Raw genomic sequence first — 24731 nt, forward strand, 5'->3', positions numbered from 1 at the left:
GCACGGTGGTGCAATAGTTAGCACTGTCACCTTACAGCAAGAAGGTTATGGGTTGGGACCTCGGCTGATGCTGGGGGTCTTTCTCTATGTAGTTTGCATGTTCTCCCTCTCTGCCTGTATGGGTTCTCTTAGGGTACCCTGGATTTCTCCCACCATCCAAAGCCAAAGACATGCATGTTAGGTTCACTGGTGATTTTAAATTGCCCATAGGTATAAGCATTAATGGTTGTGTTGTCCTGTGTTGGTCCTGTGATGGACTGGCAACCGGTCCAGGGAGCACCCTGCCTTCGAAGTCAGCTGGGACTCCAAGGGGCTCCAAGTGGTGTGACGGGTGACTCCACCACAATATTTAAATTGTTAGACATCATCAAAGTGTTCTGTGAACGTGAGAGGAAAACATTTTCTTGAAAACATCATTAAAACTTGTAGGTAATGTTAGTTATGGGAACGTTCCCTGTTTTCTGGGGTATTGGCTGAGCTACCAAGAAAGTGAGCTACAAAGAGAAAACAGCAACTGGTGGTACTTTTGCTCAAATTTCCCTCTGATGCCAACAAAAACTAAATCATTCTGTTGCAATTAATTTTAGCCTGGGTAGATTTTGTTGTATGCTGGTACCAATGCTGACTGAGAGAGCCTGGGTGGCTGCACCTTGGTATACTGGAGTTTGTTCCTTACTCGGACAGAGGTTGTGCTTGGAGACCTTTGTCAGGATACTGATGATAAACTGAAAAAGACAAACTCAGCAGGCCGGAGAGTGCCGATGACCATTGAGTGAGCCGTCTTTCAACCTAATGCCATGTTTTGGTCAGCCAAGATGGGTGGAACATCACAACAAAGGGTGGTTCGGGAAAGATACTCTTATGCAGTGCAATTTTGGTGTCAATCATGAGGTGAAATTGCGCTTGTGCCAGCTCAAATCAGGACTAAGTGCAGCACAGCCGACCAAGGGCTATTTTTCGTGGTTTCAGAGGAGACCAGTTGAGAGTTCACATGAACAGATTAGGGAAGGGCAATTCAAGAAAAAATACCACAAAAAAAGAATTCTGAACTAATTGACTCTTAGTTGAACTCTTAACACTACAGCCGTAGTGTTCTTTGCATATTTCTCCTGTTAATACTTTTGCATCCAATGTCAAGTTACCTCCTCCCAGGCCAAATTAGATTAGATTCAACTTTATTGTCATTGTTCAGAGGACAATGTCATCAGCCTGTGGAGGCCGACTTGTAGTAACATCAATCTGGTGTTTACGAGCCTGAACCTCCTGGATAAAACGTCAGTTTCCTCCTGCGTAAGATTTGGCTGGTAGTACCAGTCTGCTCCTTTTTCAGCAATTACAATATTGACAGCGGTTTTAAACGGGATGAGAGGAGCTTATTTGATTGGCCATGATAGAAGTTGGCTGTGACACACCTACCAATTATCTATTCCTCCTACTTTACCACTGCACAATGTCACCAAATCAGCAGAGAAGTTGGCCACACTACATCTACTCCCAACACACAGAACTTTAGGCTATTTTCATATGGTTCCGTCTTTGACGCATTCCGTCGCCAACTACTGGAGTGATTCGCTGTCATTAAAGTCAACACTTCATATCACACCGTTTGTGCAACGGTGCGTGTCAGCAGTGTTCCAGAAGCAGGTCGCCGCTCTGCAGTGCTAAAGGTAGGTGGCTAGTATACATTTGAGGGAAGGTGTTTGGAGGTGTCTGGCAAGCTGAACAGAGCAGATTGGCCAGGCAGGAAGTCAGCCGGAGAAAAACAAAGAGAATCCAGTCAATTTTCAAAATAAAATACCCATGTGTATACTCCTCTTCATACAATGTAAAACACATCACTATATCACCGTCTACCCCAACAATCTTTCAATCTGGACAAGAAATGCGTTCTCCTCTCGCTACAGACACAGTATTTGAAATACTTAAGCAATAAGGAGTAGAATGAATGGGTTCATGTTTTTAATGACTGACACACGTCAAGCTGTATTAACTTTGTCTGTAGACTGCAACACAAAGAAACCGTAACAATGTTAACCTGCTAGAAACACAGAAATCAATTAAACATGACCAAATCAGGAAGTAAGATAAAACGAGCAGACAAAACACTCCTCGTGGGATATGCAGCTGTGCAGAGGATGGGACAAAATTGCGGTGCACACGCGATGTGAAGGAGCCATGTTCTGTGGAATATGCAGTTTAGTCCTGCATTTACTTGTGATTAGATTCACAAAAATAGAAGCCATTGTGTTTATGTACATTAGCATCTAACATTATGGTATATAAGTACTAGGAGCTTCCTAATGAATAACCACTCTCTGTAGTCTTTTGCTCTTTTCAAATTTATAGATTTTCTTAGATAATGGTTGTTGGTTTTTTTTGTCTTGCTATTAGTCACTTTTTTGCTAAGTGAGTGCTGTGAAGGGAGAGACTTGGGAATCGAATGATTTTAGGGTCACTTGTCAGAAGCTTGCTTGCAATGCATCAGTCAACTTTTTCAGTCAATATAGCATGCGCTGAAGAATTTATTGATTTAATTAATAATATTTACCATCAACACTTAGTCGACTGCCAAAGAGGTTGTAGTTTAATGTAAAGGAATCACTTAGAATGACAAATCTTAACTGCTCCTTGAGAAGCTAGCGAAGCTCACATTTTCATCCTTCATGAAGTACAGCAGGTTCTGCCAGCTCAGGCATAGCAGTCACGATACATTTCAGCAAAGACAGGATCTTAAAATAAGTATCAAAACGTGTGAATTTTCAGCCGGTGAATCAATGACTGCCTCATGGTAAACCTTGGGCAGCACCCGAAGTAGTGAATTATCAAGTAATCAAATACACTACCTCTGGTGGTGCTTAGGAGCTAAGAGGAGGGCAATAGTGTCATATTGAGGCATCATATGACATTGGAACATTTTCAGCAAAAAGTGGGTGGACAGATTCAAGTGGACACCACTTACTCAGAACAGCTCACCTCCCAGACAGACTCTACAGTAACAAGACAGCAATGTTGTTTTGAAGTGTTGCATACTGTTGCTTCATCATTGTTGGGCATAATTGTCATGCATGTGTTTGTGTGTGTGGTTGTGCCAGACAGACTCACATATGCTGTGTGTCATCTCCTGTGTGCAGCTGGAAGTAAAGCCACACTCAAAAAAGGGTGTGATATTGTGCATAGTCTGGCACTGCACTTACTTTTTCTCTGCATGAGAACATGTGTGCATACACATGCACACACAACCCCAGACATATATGGGATTAGGGTTTAAATATGTTATTACTCAGAAGCGTAACGGTAAGGCAAGTTACACAAAAGGTGTCAGATTTCATCAGTGTCTGGCAGGTGTGTGTTTTACAGTAGTCTCCTTGGTTATTTGTCCTGGATTTATCCTGGATTATCCTTTTAGCAGAACCTGGTTTAGAGCTTCACTCTGAGCTCCACCTTTTGCTGAGACAAACCATACAGCATCAAGATGGAGTAAAGGTGCAACGGAAAAATTTAGTTAATGTGTATGAAAAGCTGTAAATTTGTACGTGTCCATTAGTCTGTATAGTGCATGCTCACCTTCTAATTCCAGTGGACCTTGTTGCTCTTCAACCTCATACTGCCTGCAGTTTTCAGTGTCTTGTCAGTACCGTACTTTTTCATGAATATGAAACAACAGCAGAGGCAAAGCCACAAATCCAAGGCTACTACTGATATACTGCGTCTGTATACAGTCATGGAAACTTGCACTCAGTTTCTGTCAATAGAGCTGTCAACTTAATGACTTTATAATTTACAAATTCAAAAAAAATTACAACTTTAAAATAATTTCCCCCTAGTGCCTCTGCCTTCTCAAACAATAAATAATAATACATCTTTTTTAGCCTTTGCTTTTTAATTTTTTAAGCACAAACACACACTTCGACGTTTGTTTTACTGTCGCTGCAGGGATTCTCCATTTATTCAAGGCCTTCCTTAGCACCTTACCCTAACTAACCCTAACCTCACTCTAAGTTTAGCCTTAACCCTAAAACCAGGTTTTATCCCTCAAAAAGTAGTCTGGACCCCTAGGGACCTCAATTTTGGTCCTCACAGTGACAAATGTTCCCATGTGTTTTAAATTTTTGGTCCACACTGGGACATAAAAACATGTACACACACACACAGACAAACCTGCATATGTATTGGATGAGGTTGTCATCGGGATTATATACCAATATACTGTATGTTGACAATCTGACAACTTCGACAGACTTGAATATTCCAGAGGGCTTCTTAAGTATCCCCAGGTGTTTCTATACTATGGGCTATGTCTGTCCTCTCTAGATAACACATGAAAGGGCCCCAGATGTTGTGAAAGGGTGACTGATTTCCCCTCATAGCGTATGTAAAAAATTGTCTAATGGCATAAGGTGTAAATAGTTCAGAAATACCTTTATTCTCACTCAGTTTATTTTTTTTTAATGATAAAGTAGTAACTCGCTTTGGCCTCTTCCAAACATAGTTGTAGAAATCCTTGATGTCTCCTTCTAATTTCATAATTAGCTGAACATAAACCCAGTTTTAAAAACTAAGTGTCTGTAGGTATTTGTATGGATAATATGTCTTGTATACATTCTCTTACTACTTTCCAGAACCTTTTTTGTATTTGTGAGCACTGCCAAACACAGTGGACAAATTTACTTTTTCCTTACTGCATTTAATATCAGGTCTACCTCTACAACATTTATTCAGCTTTTCTGGGATTATAGATGTTAGAAAAATTACTCAGAGGCTGTATTCAAAATCAAACACATCGGACATTTATTTTTGCAAGAAGGAGCAAATACATGTACACTCAAAGAAGGATGTCCAGCATTGCTCCACGTCTCTCCTCCGTAGGGCAGCTTTTATACAGTGTGACAAACAGTTGACAGTCACCCCCACTCCCTCTGTACATCTGTTTTTGTAGATTACAGATAGTATTGAGTGAGGTCGTAGGTCACAAGATCAAGACATATGGACGTCGTAAATTAGACCATGCTGTGCACAGATAGTACTGAGTGAGGTCGTAGGGCACAAGATGAAGGTACAGAGACATTGTGTCTGAGACCATGCTGTTCACGGATAAATGGGAACCTCCTTCCTGAGATAACAGATGTTGTGCAACAGATAGACAAACATTCGACAAGTATGATGAGTTCATTATTTTTCCATCAATAGACCTTTGCATCATCCATGTGTGTTGATTGATTGTGATTGTACAAATCCTCGCCCATTCCTCAATGGTGATGTCTGAATTTAGGTCGTCTCTCCATGCCTTTAGCTGCATTAAGGATGACTCTGAGGACTTATAAGATAATAAATCTTGAAGCTCATGCCCCTTTCATAACAGTTCATCAACATTACCCTTTATATGAGTGACATTTGCATTGTCTCAAATCAAATGAATGTTTTTAAAGAGCTGAATGGAAGATATAGTACATTTATAAGCTATTTCTATTGGGACTTCTTGGTCTTGAATTTGGATTTAGCCTGGGACTCGTGGGTCTTCATTTGGGACTTGTTGGTCTTCACATGGGTCTTGACTTAGAACTTGCTGGTCTTGACTTGGGACCTAGTGTACTTGAATTTGGACTTGGTCTTGATGTAGGTGTTGCCAGTTTAGAATTAGAACAGGAGTTTGGACTTACTGGTCTTGAATTGGAACTTGACTCGGCGGGACCTTCTGTAGTTCATTTGGATAGGAATTGACTAAGAATTTTGGGCTTTAAAATGGGACTTGACTTGAGAATTCTTGATCTTGAATTAGGGCTTGACTTAGAATTTTCTGGTGTTGTTTTGGGCCTTACTTGTAACAAAACAACAACTCCCAGATGTTTGACTGAATGGGTATACATGTTCAGTAGTATCCTGGTCAAGATTAAGTTTTCGTAGTCCGTAAATGTGATGGTAAACTATAAAATAATGCTCAACATGCTTAAATAACGGGCATAAGCTATGCCCTTATGATCAGGAAGATACGATTTTTAATACGTTCATTACTACATTATTGCGTTATTTCATGGCATTAAACATCAATTTCAGAATACAATCTCTAATCTTAGATGTACATTGGATACTGTACTGACATACATTAAGACTGATTTTATCCAGCCATAACTCCAGTTTACCTTCACATCCAACAGTAAAGTTGATGAATGTCTGAAGGCTGATTGGAAGCTAGAAAATACTTCAAGAATACAGAAACGGAAATGTTACTGATCACAAATTATTTCAAATCCAGTTGTGGATTTGGCTAGTAACCTTGTATTTACAAGGTCAATAAATCTCCCTTCATGCACACAGTACATACAATAAGAAGACCTCCACAATTCCACGCTGCAGTGGTGCCTTGGTGTCTTTTTGTCTCATCAGAAGAAAATCAATGTTAATTGATTGTTACTGTGTTTTAAGCAAACATGTCACTGGGTTAAAAAAGATAAATTACCTATTATGGGGCCCTGTGGGATATTATTTATTCTCGTCACCTGAGTTCACGCTCTGGGTCTGTCCCAGACATCAAACCTACACATTGAGTGTTAGACATTTTACTTGTCCTTGTGTGATCATCTAGGGAGCTGAATGTCCCCTGTGACTAAGCAGTCCTTTAAAAGAAAACATATTTTTGGTTTGGTTTTAAACCTAAAGTTATGGCTTCATAGTACTGGTAGAGCCCTTTACAATGCTGGAGGGAATAAATACTATTGGAATCCTATCCTGACATTTGCCTGAGACAGTTGGAGGAGAGCCACCAGATTCAGAAACTGAATCCCTAGCATACTAAAATGTTTTTAATATGCTATTATAAGTCATTGTAAATTAACAAAAAAAAAAAATCAGTTTTGTGGGAAAATAGAAAAATGTGGTGAAATGTTAATGGAATGCCTGTTTGAAGGAAAACATCTACTCTCATTTGAACAGCTGGTATATATTAAATAGAATATACCAGGAAAGATTTGTGAAAGTTTATGCAAATAAGGAGTTGTATAATACAGCAGATGGACAGAAAACCACAGAACACGCACCAGAGCTGGTGCCCAGAGCTGGGCCGGGTAGCACTGACTAGTAGCACTGACTGGAGGCACTGACTGTTAGCAGAACAGGTACCGGTACTGGAGCAGGAGCAGGAGCAGGAACAGGGACGGACGGACGGACAGACGGTGTGACTGGCGACAGATTGTGGGTGACTGGTGACAGATTGTGGGTGACTGGTAGTATGGAACCAGGTTGATATAGTCCAGGGAGGTGATCAGTGAAATGAGCCACCTGCAGATGGTGATTAGTGAGAGAGGTGGCAGCTGTTCAGACTGGTGAGGGGTGTGGCCATGGGAGGTGACAGGAGGACACAGAACACATGGGAAAACAATAACAAACAGACAGGGGAGTGACAGCACACATGAGGAGAGGTGATTGGGGACAAAATAGAGGGAGACACACTAGGGTCAGACAGGGATCCTGACAGTAGCCCCCCGTCAAAGGGAGCCTCTCGGCGACCAGACTGGGCCGGACTGGGTGGGAGGAGGGGGACCGGAGGAGGGACGGAGGACCACAACAACACAAGACACAAGTAGGGAAACCTAGGTGGATGGAGGACGGGCATGGGGCAGGACAGACTGGGCTGACCACTCCGGAGGATGGCCATGGGGCAGGACAGACTGCCCCTTTGGGGGTAAGGCTTCGCTGGGGGAATCCCGAGGTCCTCCACAGTGAGCAGCAGCGGACTGGGTAGCACTGACTGGTAGCAGAACAGGTACCGGTACTGGAGCAGGAGCAGGAACAGGAATCCTGACATTATCCCTGTTACTTGAACACAAGGTTTAATATTGCTGTGAGATCATCTCTGTTAGACCTTGTCAAAAAGAATTTGATTTTTTTTTTTGTCGTCCTTGTTATGTTTGGTTTTTGCTCGGTACACTGTTTGTAAATTCACAACACAGGTTTAAGTGCTGGAAAAGTAATAGAATAAGTTAAATCCATTAAAGTGTCCCACAGGGAGAAAACTGTTTACTGCAGGATTCTCTTGAAGTAAGGAAATCAAAATGTACTTCAGTAAAGAGAGAGAGAGAAGAGCTGCTGATACAGTAATACAGTGTGCACAATACACATGCAGAAACATGCTGGATCTGGTAGTGATGTCATAGTTTGCCGTGGAGAGTGGATGTAAAGTGTTAAACATTAAAGTGACATGGCAGTGTGTGTGTGTCTCTCTGTGATGAGATTAATATCTGGCCCATCTGTTTATGTACATAGAGATATCATATATATGATGACAGCATGAGCTTATGAGCCAGATATTAATCTCATCACAGAGAGACACACACACACACACTGCCATGTCACTTTAATGTTTAACACTTTACATCCACTCTCCACGGCAAACTATGACATCACTACCAGTGATGTGGGAACATCTTATGCCTACCAACAATACGTATTGCATATAGTCTTTTTCTGGCAGGTGAGGCTGGTGCTTTATGGAGTTCTATGGATGATAATGACATCACATTTTGGAATGGAGATATTAATGATTGTTGGCTAAACCATGCAAGCTAAAGTCACAACTGTGAAAATTAGCGCTTGATGAAAGTTTGCACAAGGTTAATGATTATTTGTTAATCCATTAATTGACATTAACACTTAATCAATTAAAAAGATATTAACTGATAATGCCAATGTCATATAATGTCTGGTTAAATGATCAGAAAAAGTTATGTACTGTAGTACCTGATTATGATCATATTTGGAGTCTCCTACTCTTTAATGAGACTGAGTTACTGAGTGCACCTTCCTGCCATTCAAGAAATAAGAGTAAATGCCTGCCTGAACTGTGACAGTCATGTTATTTAACTTCAGCATAAAGTAGTGAAAAATCTTTTGAGTTGTAGTCTGACTGCTGTTCAGTTTCACTTGATTTTTAACATTTAATCAACTATCAACTTTAAAAAAAAAAAAAAAAAAAAAAAAATGCAATTCTAATCTGCAGCCCTGTTTTTGTTGGCCAAGGCATAGTGCAGCCTGAACTGACATGTTTGGGTGGAGCCTAATGGTTTAGATTGTGAATTACAGACTCACTGAACTATGTTCACATAGTTATGATTATGTATACATAATAAATGTATAATTAACGGCACAATAAATTGAGGCTTGACTGAGACTCTCATTATGTTAAATGCCTGTCGCTTTAATTCCTCTCCTCGCGTTTCTGTATGTGTTACCGTGTTTATTTTCTTTCGTATAGAGCAAGAACATTGGATCTGATCACGAGTGGTCTACAGATGCATATGAAGACACATTCTAATGCCAGTTGTAAAGAGACATACTTTGAGCTATCTTCTTAGAGCTGATTTGGATAACTTTATCTGGGGCCATCCTCAGCGCCAGATATCCGGCTTTTCAATCTTTGTTTTAGAATCAATTACTACACATAAAATATGTAATCAAAATGTATTCATATTGTGGGGCAATTTGCTCTCAAAATACAAAACTTTTGGTTAGTGTGATCTCCGTTTCCATGGCAATTCTTGTTATGACAAACAACTGGAAAACAATCAGTCACCTCAGTAGAAGCGAATGTAATGTATGCAATGTTTACCACTCCAGGAAGTAGTCCGACCCTCAGGAACGACCGAGCAACAGAGATGAGATCTAGTCTGTTTTAGTGCTTTCTGCAGATTGTTTCTCAAACTAAATAAATACAGCACTTAGAAACACAAAACTGCTTAGCTCGCTCGATTTAGTTGTAAGTAAGTAATCCAATGAAAAAAGTTATCGATGGACTCATGTATTTTTGAGATTTTAACACCGTGTCTTGCATTAAAATGTTACCGGTCAAGCTACCCGCCACCCGGATTTTCAGTGGTCGACTATCGGTACGGCTGCTCGGAGCGACAAATAAGGACCAAAAGAGACCTGATTTCACCAAATGGGTCACATTTAATAGACCAATAACAAGTATAAACTATATTATGCTGCATATTATATGACATTCAATTCCAATTATATATTCCCATTGAGGAGGCGGAGTGATATTTCTAGTGATGATCAGGGTATGATGTTATGCTGATTTGACATTGTTCCAAATGTTCAGTTTACCAATCAGATCTCTGGGTCTGAACTACTTGTTGTATGATGATGAATTAATGCTGCATGTACAATCCACTGTGACCACAGTAAACATTTCTTTTCAAACATCAGTTTAAGGTTGTCACTGTCAACATTTTAACAGGTTGCTTAAATCATTCCTACATCTTATTTGTGTCGTTGTTGTGTATACCAATACTTGCTTTGTTTTTCACATGTATCCAGTGAACTGTGTTCAAAGATGTGAACACACTACTGAACAGGGGTGTAGTGTTATTTGTTCAAATACTAGAGCGTATCGGTGACAGGCACGCGCGCGCACACTGCTAATTTCTAAAGTGTAACCACTGTTCCCATGGAAGTTCACATAAAATAGTCAATGATGTATATTTCCATTACTTTATTTTTTTAAAGTCAACAGAATTATTTTTTGAATGGTTATTCAATGGTAGCTGATCATAAAAAGGCTTGAAATGGATTTGGTGGAGCCATTAATACAACTTAAATGCAAATATGGCATTTGACCAATCCAATGGCTGCAAATATTTTTTTTTTAACTATAACGGTCATCCTCCATGAATTCCACTACTTTGTGAGATAAAGTTGAGACCCAGCTAAGAAAATGACAGTGATAGCAAAACAACAAATAGGGAAAATATATTAGTTAGATGTCAGGTCAGCACAGATCATATTCTGATTTCTTGCTGCCCACGTTTGCTGCCACACTGATTAAATGCCAGTATTACCATGTAACCTTTAGCCATAAAGTAGCGTGGACACACACAAACTCAGAGTGTAGCTGTTTCCATCTCCAACAAAAAACAGCTCTTGCTGTCATTCATCTTCACCTGCCTCCATGCACAAATACATGCACTCCCCTCATCCTTCTTTCCCTGTTTTTTCTTCTTTCTCATATCCATGCTCTCTTGTTGAGCCAGCTTTTACCCTGTCTTCCAGTGTGGTGTGATTTAAGTCCTAATAAAATGGGCCCACTAGTTTAACCAATGTTTGTATGTATGGGAAAGGTGGGGAAGGGTAGATTGAGAGATAAGAAGTTTGTCCTTCAGGGCAGCAGGTGAGGTAGTGAGTGGGTTTCTGCATTCCTACTGATGTTGTGACCAAACCTACACCTTTGGTTTGATATAAATATCGATCACAATTTACATACTGACTTTCTACCTTCTGTTAGTTTAGATCTAGTTCTATTTAGAGCTCAATTTTGTATCCGATCCGTTTTGCAAAACCCGGAAGCTTGAATGCTTTTGAAACTTTGTTACTCCTTACTTATTCTCTCTTTGTCATTCATCATCTGTATGAGCTTTTATTGGATTGTGTTAATTTGATGTATTTATGTAAACTTCATGTCCAAGTCCTTGTCTGCACTATATCTCAGATTAATTTCCCTGAGGAGACAACAAAGTTGACATCTTTTTCAGCCTCATCACTGGTGACAGCTGTGACCAGTGTCATTATGTTTTGCAATTGTATGGCCTAGGCCCATGAATGCATTATCTGAAGAATACCTACAGGGAATTTCTTCAAATTTGGCTTGAACATTTACTAGGTCCCAAGGATAAACTTATTCAATTTTGAGAGTCAGTGGTCAACCTCACAGTGATCTACTACCATTCTTGTGCACACAAGATATCAGGAATGCCTTTACGAAATACCTTTAAATTTATCACAAACATTCACGTGGACTCAAGGATGAACTCATATGATTTTACTCGTCAAATGTGGTATGTATGTATGGACCATCCATATTAAATGCTTTTGTCTAATGACAACACTCCAACTTTGCGCTCTTATCATAATCAGCTTTATAATTAAAGTATGCGAAAACAAAGATTCCTTTAAAAGTGTAACCTAAATAGATTTGGTAAGTGTCTCACAAGGATTCAGAGTTGATAAGCGGTTACAAATTGTTTCAAACAAGTAATAGAAGAGCAGAGATGAGGACAAGCTCAACCTGGACAGTTCATTCACCCTTCCTGATCTGCTGACGAATGTCCAATACGTTGGGAAAAAAAAACACCCACATACTTGTAAGCACTTCCGGTAGAAAATATGTGGTTACATTTAACCACATGCTGCAGTTTGTGAATATTTGTGCATTTGCATGCTTTCTTATGCAACAACTAGCAGACATAAGGTTAAAGGGGTTTAACAATTGAAACTTGCATAGAATTTCTCCCTCCGACCTGCTGCTGTATAAATGTACATTGGACGCCTGCATTCTTAAGCTGCTCAGTTCAGGGAATAAATACATATTTGCATTAAACTGTGAACCAAAAAAATGCTGTCAGAATTGTGCTTTGTCAGGGTCTAAGCCCTATCTAACAGTATCTCCCGATACATTACAATGCAGCTGTCACATTAGGACAAGCCCTCACTATGCCTACAAGTAAAACATTGTTTTCATCTGCCATTGTGAATTAAAAAAAATAATATTTTGAGACATTGCCAAATAAACTTTTGAAAACAAGTTAGACTGGTTTTATGGACACTTCTTATTTCCCATACAATCAAGCTTTTTCCAGAACAGCTTATTAAAGTTGAAATCCACAGGCTGGACTGGCCACTCCATTATAGACGGACAAAAAAAAATCTCTAATTATCTTTGGACCTTTGTCCTGTTGTACAACCCCATGTCCAAAAAAATTTTGATGCTGTATAAATGTAAATAAAAAAAAGATTGTAAACCCATATGAAATTGTGAAAATAGCACAAAGATAACATCTCCAATGTTAAAATGAGAAATGTTATTGTGTTTTGGAAAAACTATGCTCATTTTGAATTTGATGCCAGCAACATTTAAAAAAAATGTTGGGACAGCGGCATGTGTTGCGTCATCCTTTTCTTTTAACAACACTCTCCACTCACACCAGAAGGGTGTGCTATGAAGTTCAACAAGTTCAACAAACGCAGGCTATCCTTGTCTGAGCTGACACAACAAAGCGGAAACTAGCAGTCAGAAATAATTGGTAGTACGACGTTATCAATTTATTAACTTTCTTTTTTATAGACAAGTGTACTGACAGCAGTTAAACACATAATCCAGGTTGAAAGCAGCAATAAAATATTTTCAGTTGATTGTCAACCACTTCTTGGATAATTTCCCCTAAAGAGGGAAATTAGGAGTTAAATAAATTATATTTGTGGGACTTCTACACTAAAGAGTGGAACAAAAACTGTATAAATTAACGTATTCTCATGACATGTATGAACGTTTTACCCTTTCACCCGCAGCCCCGGAGGTGTCAGACGGAGTGAGGACCAAATAAGAGGATATTTTTAAAATACACTTCAAAGTGGTACCAAGCTCCATGAGACTTTTTAGAATTGGTGATGACATTTTTCAGAGAGAATTGATTGGTCAGCACACGGTGCTTTTGAACATATTGATCTGATATCTCAGACATAAACTGCTCAGGACAAGGTTAATTTTGCAGCATAAATTACCACAGTGATCTAGCCAGGTTAAAAGAGAGCCACCTTTGTGACAACTTTGGCTTTAGTCTCGACATACCTAATTAACCTACTAATCTGGTTTAGTAGTACACCCTTCCGTCACTTGAGTATTGAAAGTGAAATGTTGTCCCATTCTTGCCTGATATATGATTTCAGCTTCAAATGTTTGGGGTCTATTTTGTCATATTTTTTAGTTTTATGTTGCGCCAGATGTTTTCAGTGGGTGACAGATCTGGACTGCAGGCAGGCCTGTTTAGCCCCCAGAATCTCTTTACTACAGCCATGCTGTATTATTTATGTGCAGAATGCGGTATGGCATGGTCTTGCTCTTCTATGACACAGACGTTGTCTGTATGGCACCATATGTTGCTCCAAAACCTGTATATATTGTTCAGCATTAATGGTGCCTTCCCACATGTGAAAGCTACCCAATGTTCTAATGCACCCTCATACCATCACAATATCTGGCCTTTTGAACTGTTGTTTGTACTGAGTTCCAAAAAATAATTTCCAATTTTGATTCATCAGACAACCGGACAGTTTTCCACTTTGCCTCAGTTCATTTTAAATAAGCTCGAGCCTATAGAACTATTCAGCGTTTCAGCATCATGTTTACATATGGTTTATTCTCTGCACGTTAGAATTTTAACTTGCATTTGTGGATACAGTGATGGATGCATTCACAAACAATGGTTTTCGGAAGAGTTCTTGAGCCCATTCACTGATTTCCACTACATGATACTGAGGGCCCGTGCAATATTGTTTTCTGGCCTTATCCATGGCGTAACAGAGATATCTCTGGATTTTCGTAATCTGTAATCTGTATTATGTACAATAGATGACAAAATCCCCAAATTCTTTGCAATTTTACGTTGAGGAATATTATGCTTAAATTGTTGCAATATTTGCCAATGCAGTCTTTCAGAGAGTGGTGAACCTGTCCCCATTTTCACTACTTTAGAGACTTTGCTTCTCTGGAATTCTCTTTTTATACCCAATAAATAGTTGAGATGTTTCACCAGGTTCAAAAGTAACAAATGGCTATCGTAGTGTTTATCAGTGTCGCCTCACAGCAAGAAGGCTCTGGCTTCAAACCTCAGCTGGCGCTGACGCTGAGGATGGTTTTAAACCTCGGCCCTTCTGTGTCGAGTTTGCATCTTCTCACGATGCCTGTCTGTCTTGCTGTGTACTGGACTGGCAACCTATCCAGGGAGTACCCCACCTTTGCCCGAAGGCAGGTAGGGTAGGCTCTAATTTAAATTAAATACATTTTCAATCAAGTCTAAATCCATGTCTCTGTATTTTCTTACTAATAGCTGTGGGGTCAACTTCTATTTACTTTTCATGGGGAATCAAAGCCTAGGTATCATTTCCCAACCTTTAGAGCACTAGCCTCTTCACTTTTCCTTGGTTACGTTTGTTTCTGAAAACACTCTCCTGTACACACTACATGCGTGTGTTTATGTGGTCAACACAGCAGAAGCTTTGGCTTCTTTTGTCATAGATGGAGGAAAAGCCATCTGTCCTATGCTTAAAGCGGCGTCTTTTCTGCGGCTTTTAAACCACAGCGGCTTCCTCAGATCCCTTTCATGAAATGTAGGATTTGTGGGATTCTCTCTCTTTCTGTGGAGCTCTGTTTCTGTTGGAACATCAGAGCTCTTATGTAAAGCTTGTGGCATTACGTAAGTGTTAGGGGTAGCAGCAATGTGGGTTGAGGTAGGGTCGACGAGATTGAGAGATTAGTTTAAAGGTTCAGACTTGGTTTTAGGGTTCAGGTAAGAACCAGGTTTAGGTTAAGGTTAGGTTAAGGGTTTAATTTAGGCCTCAAGTTGTAATGATTACAGTTAGGTTAAGGGAATAGAGATTGCATTCTTTCTGTGAATGTCCTCACAATCATGGAAAAACAAATATTAAACCCATTCCCAACTGAAAGCCTGAAAACTGTGTTTCAGGTAGGTGTGGCAGGTAGGGATGCTTAAAAAGATACAAGTACTGATTCTATTGTGGTAAAAATATAATGGGAACTACGTCACACTTTTTAAATCTGCACATATCTTACTGTTGTAATATCTTTTCAGATCCAGATATACTTGTCATTCTAAACCTGTTTATATTTGAAGATGCTGCAAACCAGTCAAACATTCAAAGCTATTACAAATACAGTAGGCAGACGTTAGAAGGGTCATACTTTCCAGGGGGGAAAGGGAGCAGGACTAGGAGGAGATGAAGAATCATGTATGTCATTGCAGGGTCAAAAAGAAGAGCAAAAACACTGAGCAAACATTAGTCTCTGGCACACCTGCAGACAAGGAGATGAAGGGGGATCTCCTCTGTGGGAGACCTAAGGTTACTGCATGTCAGACGATGGTCCAAGAGCAGAAGAAACAAACCGATGGCAATATATGAGAAAACCTATGGTGTTATATATGAAACGCATGTATATTCCCATGCGAATCACATACATTTACATATGTGAAATCTATGTGCATTGCTATGTGAAATACAGGGGTCATCTGGATATTGCAACCTGATCCTTCACTGGTAAGTGATCATAAGAAAATACAGATGAATATCCCTTAATCAGTTGTTCACTGCTGACCAGTAAATGCTTACCTAGTGCTGACCCTAAAAGATATCAAATATCAGGTAAATATCTCGTTTTTATTCTAACCCTCGCTTCATCAAGTCAGATTCCAAATCTTGCAGATCTCTCTCTCCTCTCTCTCTCTCTCTCTCTCTCTCTCTCTCTCTCTCTCTCTCTCTCTCTCTCTCTCGCTCTCTTTCCCTACTGTCAGTTCCTATGAGCTGGGAGGTCTGTGTTGTGTTTGGACCACAGCAGGGCAGGCTGAAGCTGAAGCCGCCTGACTCAGAGGCTCTCTATTTTTGAGAGGGAGAATGTCACTGCACATTGGGTTGCCTCCATGTTACACAAGCACACACACACCTAGCAAACAAACATACAACAGAGAAAGTTCATGCACATACAGTGCACAGATAGTACTCACGCAGAGCAAGTCAAGCAAATTCCCCACACACACCCACACACACAGTCACACTGGGCTGAGGCTATTTTTAGCCTGGCCACTCATAACCAGACTCATATTCCAGAGGAAATGCACACTGTGGCTATGAATAGAGATGCAGTATTTTTTGACATGTTGTGATTGGCTGCTGCTGTCGGACATATATTGATTCGTGCTGTCACCTCTGTCAGCAGAGGTGATAATGGAAGGACTGAGTGTTGTCAAAGTGCTTTCTCATTCTGGTTTGGCTCACACTGACCATGTGTGGACTTCTGGAGTCAAACCGGGGCTGTCCCTTTTTTCATGCACCTACAAGCCGAGTGACACAAAGTAATCACATCTGAATGTCCGAAGATGCAACTTTAGCTGCTCCTTTCAAGTGATTAGCATAGTGGTGAAATGCACTCATGGGGCCTGTGGTGGTTCTGAACAGATCAGGTCTGAGATAGCTTTATTCAAGTTTGTTCTGCTGAGGGTGTCTGTCACGGTTCATTGATGTTTAGTTATGCCCCTTTGTCTTATTAGTTCTTTCTTGACCATTTCAGTCTGTTCTTGTTTTCCTCATCATTTAGTTTGTCTCTGTCCTTAAAGTCTTTCATGTTCACTTCCTGTTTCAATAGCTCTACTTTTTGTCCTACTCTGATTGTCCTCCCTGCCCTCATTGTTTCCAGCTGACCTCATGTGTATGACGTCTGTGGGCTCTTTTGAGATTAACTGCGCCTTGTCTGGAAAGCAGTACCTGGCAGTAGCAGTCGGGGGCGGAGCCAAACAGCTGCAATCAAGTCGGACAGTTTTCAGCAGCCTTCAGTCTAAACAGGTCTATGAACAGGAAGTCAGAGAAACACTGAAATCCTGTTTTGACAGAGGAGCCTATTAAGATATTGATCAGGTGATCTGTGATCTCTGTTAATGGTTCAACCTTCAATTTACATCAATTCTCATGTAAATCTGCATTTTAGCAGTTTGTACTGTAAATAAATCCGCTGAGCAACCTGTCCCTCTAAAACTACAGCTATAAAGTGAAAACATGAGTGAAGAGTAAAATACAGAAAAAGAATACAAAACAACTTTTACTGTTGATAAATCAGAAGACTGTCACATCTGTACACATTATTATTCAGAATTCTCACATTCCACTCATGTTTTTATGTCGTTAAATCCTTAAATTAAATAAATCAGTCCAATGCTAATATACAACAGACTGAACTGTGATACATTGTGTGCAGTTTATTGATCTGAATGTACTAATCCTCTCTGGGAGGAAACATCACTTTCAAACAACATTTATTATGTTCAAAGAATAAACATCCAGAATCAGACAAATTCAACCTGAATCGCTCCTTCTCAACAAAAATCAAAGTTTCTATCAAATGTCATGTTGGGGCAACATCTAAACCAATCAGCTGTTAGATCAGCTAAGAGCCAGGCGTTTCCAATCATACCTTGAAGCGGCGCAGGAGAGCAACTGCGGCCGCCTTGATCTCGCGACGTTATCGCTGGTGACATTAAATGACGTCAAAGCAAGTCGGACTCAGGCGGGTGCAAAGTTGAACGGACATCTAACCAGCATGCATTGCGCGCCGATCGTCGGTGATCGGACCTGTGCCCGCCTTGGCTCATCTCAAACGAGTCTTGCGTGATTCCCTGTCTCTTTTGTCAGAATCTTGTCATGTTGTAGCCGCTGTTTCTTAGCTTGTCAAGCCAGTTTTCTCCCGATGATCTGTACGTTTTTGCTGTTTTGACCCTCGTTTGTCTCGTGGACTCTGTTCTTGGACTTTCCCTTCGCTACCTCTGCGTGTACTCTTGCTTACCTGGCTTCTGACCCTGGATTTGTGTTTGACGAAGACTGTGGATTTCCCCTGTCATGGATTTAACTTTTGTTTTTGCACTTTATCATTAAAACTTTTTTTTTTTTCTGTTACTTGCGTTTTGGGTCGTGCATTTGAGTCCAAAAACTACTTTCTGATGTGATGTACTACATGCAGAGTTGTATAAACCCCAAAGAACGTTGCTTTAAAAATATAAATGATGGTATAAATATATAACCATTCAACCAAATCTTTTTGCCCACAGGTTTCATTAGCATATAGGCTTAAGAGTAGAACAGCATAGAAAGAGAAACAATTAAAACAAAAACTATGGAAGGGAGAAGGCATGAAGTTGGTGAGATGCAATGGTGGGATATAAATGCATGGAGAGTAAAAGAGAGAGTAGTGTAGAGGAGCTCAGTACATCATGACAGGCACCCTCGTAGCATAGCCCTATAACAGCATAATTAAGGAATTACTCAAGGTCATCTGAGCTAGCCCTAACTATAATCTTTGTCAAAAAGGACATTTTTAAGCCTAATCTTTAAAGTAGAGAGGGTCTGCCCCCCAAATACAAATTGGGAGTTGGTTCCACTGGTGAGCATCCTACTTTTGAAAACTCGAGGAATCACAAGCATGCCAGCATTCTGAGATTTAACTGCTCTATCCGGATATTCTGGTACAATAAGATGGAGAAGGGGCCTTTTTTTAAGTTTCTAAGTCAGCGGAGGAATTTTGAATTCTCTTCCTGATTTATTGGGAGGCAAATGAGAAGCTAAAATGGGAGGAATATTATCTCTCTTGCTAAATCCTGTCAGTAGGAGGCCAAGGCAATGTCATCTAGAGTAATTATGTGGTTTGATAAAGAACTTTAAAGATTAAGTGGCAAAATAATTAAATATATGTATTCTCACACACACACACACACACACACACACACACACACACACACACACACACACACACACACACACACACACAAATAATATTTTGAATAGTTTTTCTTTGGAATAAAATCCAGTCATTCATTTGACTGCATCAGTGCTTGATTTATTTGTATATTAATTGTTGTTTTGCTGATTCGACATACAAACAGTCCCCAGGGTATCTTTTTTTCACTTGCAATTAATTCTAAGTTGTTCATAGTTTGCCTTTGTTCGTTTGTTCCTTTTTTGTCTGCAGCAATCCATGAGTTCCCCCGGGATTATTTCACCAACCAGGAGCGCACTGAAGGAGCAGTGGGCCTGCATGTCCTCTGTGTGAGTGTCACCTGCAGAGTGTTTTATATTGGCCAGTTGTTGCATGTCCAAAATAGCTATCTTCATGTGTATAGGTTTATATTCCGACTGCAGGCAAATCTGATTTTTTTTCTCAAACCAGATCTTTTGGGCAGACTGTCAGTATTGTTATTTGCAAGTAAACCAGTCAGATTTGGTGTGTCCAGACATCATCATCCTATCTTGCTGTAGTAACAACGTACGCCCAGCTAGGCTGGTGACAAGACTTTTTTAACACAGAAGCTGCCGGAACGTAAGTAGTAGTAGTAGTAGTAGTAGTAGTAGTAGTTACTACGTAAGTAATAGCAGACAGTTTATTTTGGCTTCTGTCTGTGGCGTGTTGTTGTCGCTGTCCTCAAGAGCGCCAAAATCTGCACTCTTTGATAGCGCTCTGCTAGAGTGAACAAAGACTCTGCTCACTCTGCCTCTTTTAAAATTATGTCACATAATGTCATGTCGTAAGTGACGCAAGAGTTCCAATGTGAGCCAGCACAGTGTCCGGACTGAGGCTCAACCATAGAAATCCAATTGGAATCGCATTTCAAACCACCTCCAAATGTGGTTTGGACTTGGATTGCAAAAGTAGCCTCACGTGTGTTTTTTGTTTTGCTGTCCAGCCTTTCAAAAATCAGTAAGGATACAATGTGGATATGAAAAAAAAAAAAAAAAAAGATTTGCTTGGCAATCTGAACATGGTTTTATACATAACTGGAAAAGACCTCTATGACGGAAACAGAAAATAAGATTACAAGAGCTCTTTATGTAGACACTATTTTAAAAAAGGACTTTAAAAAAGACTGCTGATTGCTGATATTTTTTCTCACAATGGTAACATCAGGGTTGTCTTTGAGGATTTTTATGCCGCAGCAAATCAGTGTGCAGGTGGTATAAAAACCACAAACACAATGTGATTTACATTACATTTATCTGACGCCTTTATCCAAAGCGACTTGCAATAAGTGCATTTCAACCATGAGGGTTCAAACCCAGGACAACAAGAATCAAGAAAATACAATTTCTTCAAGAAAGCCAAACTACAAAGTGCTATAAGTAAGTGCCATTTTAAGCGCTACTAAAGTGCTACCTATTTACCGATTTAGCTATCGATGAATCCTGGCTGTAGGCAGTGAGCAGGCTGATGTACACCCCATCTCATAGTTAAGCATTACTCCTTTACATACACTGTCATGCATGTAAACAATTTCAATTTTGGAGTTATTTTCTGACCAGCAGATCCTGTTGAACCTGTTAATGCTCTCACCTACCCATTCATTACGCAAAAGAACAAGTTCTACATCACGGAAGTATATGAGTAAATAGGCACAAGTACAGGAACAGATACATGAGAAGAGGAGTTTAAGCAGGCATTTAACAAAACAAGACATCTTGGCTAACTGTCCATCATTTCAATGCACCATCTGTTAAAAATATATGACATATTTCACTTTGGTAAATGTCTGACTGGAGTTTGTAAACCTACTTCGCAGCCTGAGATCCAGACCATATCCCGTGGATCAAAAAACTGTGGGACGCAGCAGCTCTCCCACAACTGTGGGTCTGATGTGTTTCAAAATGTACTCGATATAAACTAGTAAAACAAAGATAAACCCAGAGGAGTGTTTGGTGAAGCAAGCATCATGTGCAGTCTGTGTTTTATTGTATAAGCAGCTGCTTGCTGTATGCTACTTGTCTTCTCTTTTCTTAGAGGCAACATTTTTCTCAAAGAAAAACTATATTTCTTTTGTTTTTTAATTTATTTGTGACGAAATTGAAATGTTCATCTATTTCTTAATAGTTCTATTTCCGTACCTTTGGACCGACCCAGACTTCTTCTTAAGCTGCCCATCTTAGTCAAAGTTAGGTGGCTGCCGGGGCTAACTTCATATTTACTGTCCAGACATGAGAGACGTATCAATTGTCACATCTGATTCTTGGCAGATTTCTCACAATGTCAAGTTGGATTACTTGTTCTTTAAATAGGTAATGTAATCATATATATGGTGGAAGTTGTGCAAAGCCCAAAATTGAGCCAAAGTTTATTAGGGAGTCGCTGTAGTGAAAATTGTATTTTAGTCACCTAAAAAGAGGCCTACCTCAAAAAGTATCTGTTTAAGTGTACGCTATATTAAAAATACTTTCACTGCTTTACATTGCCTTGAGAGCAATGTCAAATTTTATGTAAAATCATGTTTGGGTTTCCACCTGTTTAAACCAGGTCTAATGCAACACAGCTAATGGCTATTTTCAGGACTTTGGTGGAAAGTGTGCACATGAACAGAACCAGCCAAAATCACATAGGCAGGTTTGGTGGATGTCCTACATATTTAATACAAACTTTTAATGCTACTTTGTTATTCCGTTAATCATATAAAAAAAATGGGCAAACTCTTGTCCATTTGGATTGTATGTGAATCAGGTAGTTGCCGTGCATCATAATGCAGGTTTATTGTAAATGACAATTCAATTACACATAAAGTGGTAACAACACCTGCTCATCTGGTTAGGTAATATATCCAGCTGTGCAAGACCAGGGAGTGTAACACAATATAATTCAGTGCAATAAAGGTTAGGGTAATTTACGCACAACAGCTTTGGCCAGTATTTATCAATTGGAAAAGAATTATGCACTTAAAAAAAACCCCGATGATATTCATTTACCAACACCAGAAAATCAGTGACATTTCAAGCACATAGCTCTTCATCAGTGTTGTTAATAAATGATTTGCATCAAGATTTTTGAGTGTGTGTAATTTATTAATGCTCACTCTTCAATGTCAATCCAGCATATGATTTCAGTATATTGGATGTGTTCTTTGTTCACCTTGACATTTAAATAATGATGAAATAGCAAGTGAAACCTCTGTGTCCATTTAGAAATATTGGTTATGGATCTTCTGCACTGTCAGGATTAAAGTTGTGTGTGAACCATCCACATTTTAGCATTCATAGCTTCTTTGCAGCAACAATTATATTTGGAATTTGGACAGATATGCATGTAAACTACAACTTGAGTGGTTAGCGGAGGCATACAACCGCTGGTCAGTTTCAGCCAGTGTCTTGCCCAGTTTGTGTGTCTATTGTTCCTCACCTGTGTTTGTGTGTGTTTTGGTCCGCACAGGCAGTCTATATGTTCTACGCTCTGGCTTTGGTGTGTGATGACTACTTTGTCCCCTGCCTAGAGAAGCTTTGTGAGGTAAGAAATATAGATGGTCACCATTTTCGAATTTTCAAAAGAGCTGTTAAGTTATCCAACTGCTGTCCTTTTCATAAAAAATATATTTTTCCTTTTTTTTTTTACTGGCGCCAAGTATTAACACATTACTACCACTAGAAGGCAGCAGTAATCTACCTTAAAGCTGTTGAACAACCGCTATTAAGCATTGAAGGAAGGCAATAAGGTCTTGCTGGTTTGGTACTAGAGTGAATCATACAAAGGGATACCCGCTCTAAACTTGACGCTGCTCAGATTGTTGTGTTAATCAACTGGTACCTAACCCAATCCCTAATCCTAAAGCCTGCCCAGCATCGATCATTGACGACCAGGGCACAATACATGCCAATTAGAGTACTGTCCCACTTGCTTTTATGTCATTTAACGTAGTTAACGTCAAAAGATCAAGGCGATTTCAGTTGTTGAGGACTCAGGGGAACAATTACTGACTTTAACAGCTGATTGGTTTCGATGTCGGCTCAACAATATGACATTTTATAGAAACTTAATTGAAACTACACAACTTTTCAAGTCTTTTGTTCCCTACCCCAACTTTTTTGAAACGTGTTGCTGCGTTCAAATTCAAAATGAGCATAATACTTTTTTGTAAAGAAATAAATTTGTTTCAACATTTGATATTTTGTTTTTGGTCTATTTTCAATTAAATATGGGTTTGCTAATAATCCCATTGTTTTTTATTGACAATCTAAACAGCGTTCCAACTTTTTGGAAAATGAGGTTGTAATAAAAATCAAGAATCAATGTTTATTTTCACCATACAACTATGTTTAATGTATTTGTTATACAAATGAACAGAAATGTGATATTTCAGTTTGCCCCCAAAAAAATTGTTTTGGTGTAGAATACATAATACACAAACACCTGCTGGAGCCCCTCTCTTAGCTGGTCTGGGAGGAACTTCAGCAAGTTGCTTTTAAAAAGTTATGAAGGTGCTCTACTTGCCTGCTTGATAAACAGACAGAAAATGGATGGAATATGCGACTTAAATTTACTGAAATTTAACCATTTGTTTCCAATAGTTAAAAGTTGCAAGGGTTCTGTGAAAGTATGATGTAATTAATTCAATCATGAGGGCAATGCTTAGATTTGTTCCCAACAAATGTGAAATATTATTTTTACATGAAATGCTCATTTCTAGTCAGAGATAGTTGCTACTGCATCTCTACTGAGCTTACATCAACACACACTCTCTACCTAATGCTTTGTAATGGATTTCTGTTAAGAACGTCTTTCTCTCTCCCTTTCCCTCTCCACCAGCGTCTTCATCTAAGTGAGGATGTTGCAGGAGCAACCTTCATGGCAGCAGGCAGTTCAGCGCCTGAACTGTTTACCTCTGTCATTGGTAAGAAACACACACAATCTCACACACAATCTTTCTTTCTGCATCTGTTTCCATTTACCCATGTATTTGCATGTAATTTTCATACATTCACACATCTTTTGAGGGTGATTCATCAAACACAAAATGACTTAAGTATCGTATAATACTTGAGAAGACTGGGAAGAAAAAAAAAAAAAAAATTCATATATTTTACATTTATTCCAGCACCCAAAGAGGCAAACCATTGTGGACTAGAGAAGCGCCATATTTCCAAAAACTTTAACATAATATAAAGTTACATACTTTATCTGTAAAATGAGGACGGATAGGTTGCCATATCTGGCAATCAATGTGTTTTCTTTTTGCTGCTGTACAGGAGTTTTCATCACCAAAGGTGATGTTGGAGTCGGCACCATCGTGGGCTCTGCTGTCTTCAACATCCTCTGCATTATTGGAGTGTGTGGGATATTTGTTGTGCAGGTACAGAACAAAACTCATAGATATATGCAGATT

At 39.5% G+C, this 24731-nt stretch overlaps 1 protein-coding gene across 2 annotated transcripts in view; it reads left to right on the forward strand.

Annotated features, from left to right (window-relative positions):
* The window catches only part of slc24a3 (solute carrier family 24 member 3), a 93667-nt gene that overhangs the window by 47424 nt on the left and 21512 nt on the right, over positions 1–24731 (forward strand). For both annotated transcript variants that reach the window (XM_069174807.1, XM_069174808.1), the window contains exons 3-6: positions 19571–19647; positions 22784–22858; positions 24155–24239; positions 24595–24698. In XM_069174807.1, coding sequence (XP_069030908.1) covers positions 19571–19647; positions 22784–22858; positions 24155–24239; positions 24595–24698 — 341 coding nt within the window. The remainder of the gene's footprint in view (positions 1–19570; positions 19648–22783; positions 22859–24154; positions 24240–24594; positions 24699–24731) is intronic.

The sequence above is a fragment of the Embiotoca jacksoni genome, unplaced genomic scaffold (assembly GCF_022577435.1).
Source record: "Embiotoca jacksoni isolate LCO1_2020_lvr unplaced genomic scaffold, fEmbJac1.0.p SCAF_61, whole genome shotgun sequence".
NCBI lineage: Eukaryota > Metazoa > Chordata > Actinopteri > Embiotocidae > Embiotoca > Embiotoca jacksoni.